This window comes from Panthera uncia (genome assembly GCF_023721935.1).
Source record: "Panthera uncia isolate 11264 chromosome A3 unlocalized genomic scaffold, Puncia_PCG_1.0 HiC_scaffold_11, whole genome shotgun sequence".
Taxonomy (NCBI): Eukaryota; Metazoa; Chordata; class Mammalia; order Carnivora; family Felidae; genus Panthera; species Panthera uncia.
In genome coordinates this window covers 28,135,037-28,141,262 of record NW_026057578.1, presented here as the reverse complement: position 1 = coordinate 28,141,262, position 6,226 = coordinate 28,135,037, and the positions used below count along the sequence as shown (strand labels likewise).

At 54.7% G+C, this 6,226-nt stretch overlaps 1 protein-coding gene across 4 annotated transcripts in view; it reads right to left on the bottom strand.

Moving 5' to 3' along the window:
• LOC125936748 (tyrosine-protein phosphatase non-receptor type substrate 1-like) overlaps positions 1–6,226 on the bottom strand; it is a 41,433-nt gene that overhangs the window by 11,307 nt on the left and 23,900 nt on the right. For all 4 annotated transcript variants that reach the window (XM_049651036.1, XM_049651032.1, XM_049651035.1 and 1 more), the window contains exons 4-7: positions 5,868–6,188; positions 4,958–5,296; positions 3,025–3,132; positions 277–301 (exon numbers count right to left, since the gene is read on the bottom strand). In XM_049651036.1, the coding sequence (XP_049506993.1) occupies positions 277–301; positions 3,025–3,132; positions 4,958–5,296; positions 5,868–6,188 (793 nt within the window). The remainder of the gene's footprint in view (positions 1–276; positions 302–3,024; positions 3,133–4,957; positions 5,297–5,867; positions 6,189–6,226) is intronic.

Below are 6,226 nucleotides of genomic sequence, written 5' to 3'. Positions count from 1 at the left end.
ACCAACCAGCCACCAACCAACCAACCAATCAACAACCAACCAACCAACCAACCACTAACCAACCAACCACCAACCACCAACCAACCAGCCACCAACCAACCAACCAATCAACAACCAACAAACCAACCACCAACCAACCAACCACCCACCAACCAACCAACCACCAACCAACCAACCAACCAACCACCAACCAACCAACCACCAACCAAGCAGCAGGCAACCAACCAACAAGCAACCAACCACTGCAGAGGCATCCTAGCCCAGCGGCACACTTACCTCGTAGAAGAAGTGGACCCCTTGGCTGAAAGAGAAAAAAACCAAAAAACAAAAACCAGTTATTTAACCTAGAAACACTGTTCTTACGTAACTCTTTTGGTGGGGGGGACAAAGGTTTGCCTCCAGGGAGGTTGTGAGGAATTGTTGAAATCACCTCCTTTGAACCACAGGAATTCCCCCATGCTCACTCCAGTGGGGTGCTCCATCATCTTCTGTCAGGAGGGCCAGTGGGCTGGGCCTTCCCACTTCCCCACTTCTGGGAGTTACCAAGGTCAGATCTCAAAGCAGCCTTCAGCCCAGGAGGGGCCAACTGCCCTGCTCTGTCTGGGCCTCAGTTCCACTCACCACACACCTTACCTGAGACCCTACAGGAGCCCTACAGGCCCTTCACTGCTGGAGAACAGACTCTAGTCGTCGGGGGGGGGGGGAGCCGGTGTGCATCCCATGTCTCCCCCTGCCCCGACCCCAGCTCACTCACTGTGTGACCCTGGTGGGTCACTTCCCCTCTGTGAGCTTGGATTTCAGCTCTCCAGCTCACAGGGTTGGGCTGGACATCCATTTATTTTCATGTCACCACTTTCCAAAAAAGGATCTTAGGAGGGAAGAAAGGGTCCATCTGGTTCAGAGATTTTAAGCCTATGATATGGGGCATCCCACAGAGAAGCTGCTGGGGTTTGGCCACTATTGGACTCCCATGCCACTGTAAAATTGTAATTAAAAAGCAACCTGCACACCAAACGCGCTCTGCACCGCGCTTTGACAGGCTGGAGGCTGCCACAAGGCGAGAATTCTCCCTGCTGGGTGAATGCCTGGTGCCTGGACAGGCGGTGGAGTTTTAGGTGAGCGGGTACCAGCTGGGAAGGCTGTAGCCCGGCATCCAATGTCCAAATGGACGCCGATGGGTTGCAAAGTGCCGGGACGTGGGTCGTCTCAGGGAGTCCAATGACAGGACACTGACCACTCACTTTATACCAAAGAGACTCGGTGTCTCCCTGGAGCCACACAGCTGGTAAGCAGGAGGGCTGAAATCAGGACATTTCATCGCGAGTATTGGGAGGATGGGCAGACTCCTCCAGGGACCAATGAGGGGAAAGGTCATCTCACCGGGGAGGAGACGATGTGTAGAGTGATCCCAAACATGGTCCCTGGGGGACCCGCTGACCAGGTTTGAGTCCTGGCCCCGCCACTGACCAGTTGTGAGGCCCTGGGCAAGTTTTAGAACATCTCCATGCCTCAGTTTCCTCATCGGTAAAAGTGGGTTAGTAACACCACTACAGAAGTCTGTGGTGAGAACAATGCCTGGCACATGAGGAGAACTGAAGGAGTGCTAGTTGTCGCTGTCACCAAGCCTCCGTGTGACAGCTGGGCTCTGCACCCAAAGAGACCCGTCACCCAGGGGCTGGGATTTCGCTAACGGCCACCGCGAATGCTATCCGACCCTCACTGGGCAGCGGACTCTGCTTCGCCACCCTTCCCGTGCGAAGGCTCTCCTCGGACGTTAGGGAAAAACCACCGGGTGGATCACCTGGCAGAAGCCCTTCCAGATTCCAGAGAGGTGGGGCCTGATGCCAGCCTCCCAGATGGGGAGCTAAGGCTCGGCCAGGACTCACAGCCAAATGCTTTCAGCCAGTCCAGGAAGGAGGGAAACTTGGGGGCCGGAGGGGAGGGGGTGCTAGAGGAGAGGTGTGAACAGCACGCCCATCTGAGCCCAGCCTAGGGGTCTGGGTGCAGAGAGGCAGCTCGGGACAGCACTTTGCACCTCACAGTCCGTGGCATATGGTGGGTCACAAGCAGCATTTTAAAGAGAATTTAGTATAGACTAGGACAGAAAAGCAAATATCAGAGTTCCAATTTTATCTATAGGAGTGTGGTACGTACGTGCTGGGTTGAGGCATGAAGTGTATTTCTATAACTTGAAGTCAAGTTAAGTTGCAGAAACGCTGGCTTAAAATGGTCTCCTCCAAAGGAGGCACTGCTCTACCCATTTTACAGATGAGGAAACCGAGGCTCATGGAAGCCAAACTGATCGTTCAGAGCATATAACAAAGGTCTGGAGCCCTGGTTTGTCTGACTCCAAAGTCAGAGGCCTTGTCACAGCAGTAACTACACACATATGCATGCACTCAAACAAGGGCATGGTGTCCTAGATTTGAACTGGTGCCCTCCTGCTGGGGAGCCAGAGGCTGTGTGCCTTGCTGCCGTGAGGACAGCTTTCCAGGAAGGTGGCTCATGTTTCTGGGCTCATGTACAATTCTGACAACATTTACTGAGCACCTGCTGTGTGCCAGGCACTGTCCTCACATTTCATGTGACATCACCCATTTAATCTTTCCAATGGTCTTAGGGAAGGTGCTGGTATGATCCCCACTCCCTCCAGCCTCCTGCCTACGGGCTGGACGTGTCAACCTGGACAGGTAAGAGGAAAGCAGGAGTTTGCCGGGGTTACCGGCAAATACTGTTTCCTCGGGAGGCCCTCTTCACACCCTGGCATCTCCCTGCTCTTCACCTTGGTGGTGGTCCCGTGAGGAGGTGAGGCCTGGAGCAGTGACGGCTGTCTTGCGCCCATGAGGCGAGGCGGAGGGAGGGCCCCCCCCCCCCCATTCCAGCTTGGTGATGGTGCTGCACCAGCCATGGCACCAGCTACTGCTGGGCTCTTTGTGGAAGAGACTGGACTTCCTCACGGCCTCGCCCTCTGGGAAGGACAGCCCGGGGGGCAAACTCTTGGGGAGGAAGAGGAAAATCACGCACCTTTCTTCTGTCGGATTCGGAGGAGGTAGAGGGCTGCGATCACGAGAGTCACCAGCAGGGCACAAACCACGCCCACCACAATGAAGATGGTCTGGCTTTCGTTTTTGTCTAGGGACCACACGGAACAGAGGCTTCATGTATACAACTTAGAAACAGCGAAACTTAATACCCACCACCCCTTTTCACCGCGAGGTAGGCATCATGAACTGAGAACATCTGGCCGTACGTGTTGGGAGCCACGGGGGCACGTTCAGGGGTAGGCACACCCTTCCTGGCGGGGGCCACCGTGGGCAGTGCTAACACCACGCTGATGTGCCAGGAGGGAAGATGTTTGTTGCTGACTGCTATGGAGGAACCCTGGCTTCAGGATGTGGGCAGAAATCTCACTCCCAAGGAACAGAAACATGTTCCCTTTCATCTGGAACGAGCCACAGGGTGGCCACCACGACAGTGGTGAAACTCCAAATCACAACTACTCTACAGAGCTCTCAGGAGCAGTCGACTCATCTGTGCCCGGGACCTGGGCATAGGAGCTCTGAACCCGGGACACCTGTAAGGGAGACTGTGTGGGCGGGGCTGGTGCCAGGGCACAGGTAGGGGATCCTGCACTAGAGCATTGTGGGTAGTCAGGAGCAGGGCTCTGAGCCATGGACACATGGGTGCAAACAGTGCTCCTGGTTGTGTGTCCCTGAGTGAGTCATTCAAACCTCCCTCTACACACTGACTTCCTCTTGTGTTATTGAGGCCAATAGTAACTTCTACCTCATTGGATAGCTCTGAGGATTAACTTACAAAATGAACAATCAACCAACAAACTCACTCTTTCATTTGTTTTAAAAGCATTTCCTGTCTACTCTGTGCCTGGGTGTGTGCGGGTCCTAAAGCTATGAGGCCGAACAAGACAGCCACGGTCCCTAGCAGCTGAGTCTCAAAGCTGAAGGGTCAAGTGCCTCCTCTTGCATACTGCCATAAAGCAAGCAAGGAGGCCCAGAGAGAGGCACTGACTTGTCTGAGGCCACCCAGCACGTTTGCGACAGAGCCAGAGTCGAAATCCACGCGTCCCAGTTCCTAGTATAGTGCTCATCCTATGGAAGCCAGGCATCAGTGACATCAACGGGACACCCTGGAGGGTCCCACACCTCCTAAAGCTTCCCTGTTCCCTTACAGGATGCAGTGAGGAAAGAAACGGTCTCTACTGTAACCCATGCGAAAGGTCGGCCACGTACAAGGCAGAGCCAGGCGAACGGGCAAGTGATGGAACATTCCACAGTGGCACCAGAACGCCAACTGGGTGCTAATTTGATGACAGAAGAGAGATACCCCGACAACGCGTTGGGAGGGGCTGAGAAAATGAAACCCTGACACCTTTCGCTCCAACACGGGGGTGGCCGTCTTAGAGGGGCATATGCACTTTGGCCTAGAAATGCTTTTTGGGAAATCGTTCCCCAGAAACAGCTGCACACGTCACAGAGCAGGTGCAAGGTCATTCATTACAGCAGTGATTGTACTTGAGATAAGCTGTAAAGATTCTGAGGCCCTCCACCCCATTCCTGGGGTGCAGGCTTGCGAAGGCAGCCAGAGAGATCAAGGTGAAGTGCGAAAGAACAGGAAGAGGAGGTAGCTGGCCTGGCCTGGTGAATTAAGCTCTGGCAGGTGAAGGAGCAGGTGGCAGGAAGCTAGGGACAGTCCAGTCTCTCTCCCTCCCAACTCTCTTTAATGTATGTTTATGTCAAAAGATCTACAGAGACACGAACCAAACTCTTACCAGTGGTCACTCTTGGGAGTGTGGGCTATGGGGGAGGGGCACTCACTTTAAAATTTGACTGTATATCTATAGACTTCTAGATTATTCTATTATAGCCATGAATGACTGCTGTTCACATGAAAAAAGATAGAATTTAAAGTGCCAGGTCAGTTGGCATCTTGACCTCACCCTGGGTCGTATGCGTTTCCTGGTCCTTCTGGTGGGCAGAGACCACAAGGGTATGGTTTTTGGTGACCGCGGGCTGCCCGTCATGCTGCACCTGGCAGGTGAAAACCACATCTTCCCTGTGGGCGGATAAATTCACCAGGAGCCAGCTCGTCCAGTTAAAGGTCCCATCCTTGTTCTCTATGAGGTTCGAGGCCGTCGAGGCCGTTTCTGTTCGGGACACGTTTCCGTTCTCCAACCAGGTCAGCTGGAGGCGCTGGGGGTAGAACTTCTTCACTTGGCAAATGACCTTCACCTGGTCCCCTGTCACGGGTTGCTGGGCAACCTCCAAGGTGGGTGGAACTGAAACAGCACAGAGCAGAAGCTCTGACCTCATGGAACAGACACGTCACCGGGGAGGGGGTCGAGAACTTAGCTCCCCCCACGCAGCAAGGGAATCACCCAGATCAGTGCTAGGCATACAGCTGGTGCTCAAACACTGAGGGTAGGCTTTGCATGTGAGTGAAATCCCTAAGCACAGTGCCCAGTACACAGTAGGTGCTCAAGGTACCTACTGGCAGCTCCTATTAGGGTAATGATGAGTGAAATCGAGCCCCCAGCATGCATTTGGAATCAAATAACTAGCAAAATCCATGAAATCACCAAGCACACAGTGGCTGGATTACAGTAGGTGCTCAATAATTGGAGTGGCTCTGGGAAAGTAAATCGAACTACCTAGCACGGTAGGTGTTCACCCGGAAATGCCGTCAAAACAGGAGGAGGTGACGGTACCCCTGGGTGCCCGGTGGTTGGGAGGGTCTGTCAGGAGGCAGGTTCCAGGGGATGGAAGGCTGGGAGCACGGAGTGGGGGAGGGGCAGGCTGGGAGGCTTGGGGGCCGGAGCTGGGCTTGGGCCGGGGGTGACGGGCATCTACCTCGGAGGGTCTCGGACAAGTTGGCAGTCCCACGAAGAGGAGGGCCCCCCTGCAGGGTCACGTGGGCCACCTCGCAGATGACCTGGGAGCGAACGTCCCCCGGGGCCAGCGGCAGCGTGGCTGTGCTGAAGATGCTGTAGGAAGCGCTGTCTCCCTCTGGGTCCACGGTGGTCTGGGAGGCTGCCAGCTCATTCCCGTTTTTGAACCATTTCAGGGTGACGTTTCTGGGGGAGAAGCCGTGGGACTCGCAGGTGAAGCTCACAGTCTGCTCAGGTGTGGCCCTGGCCGTGGGACCCGACACCACGGGGGGAGAGGGTTTGGCTACAAGAGGAGCATTTACGAGTAAGCATGACTCTGGT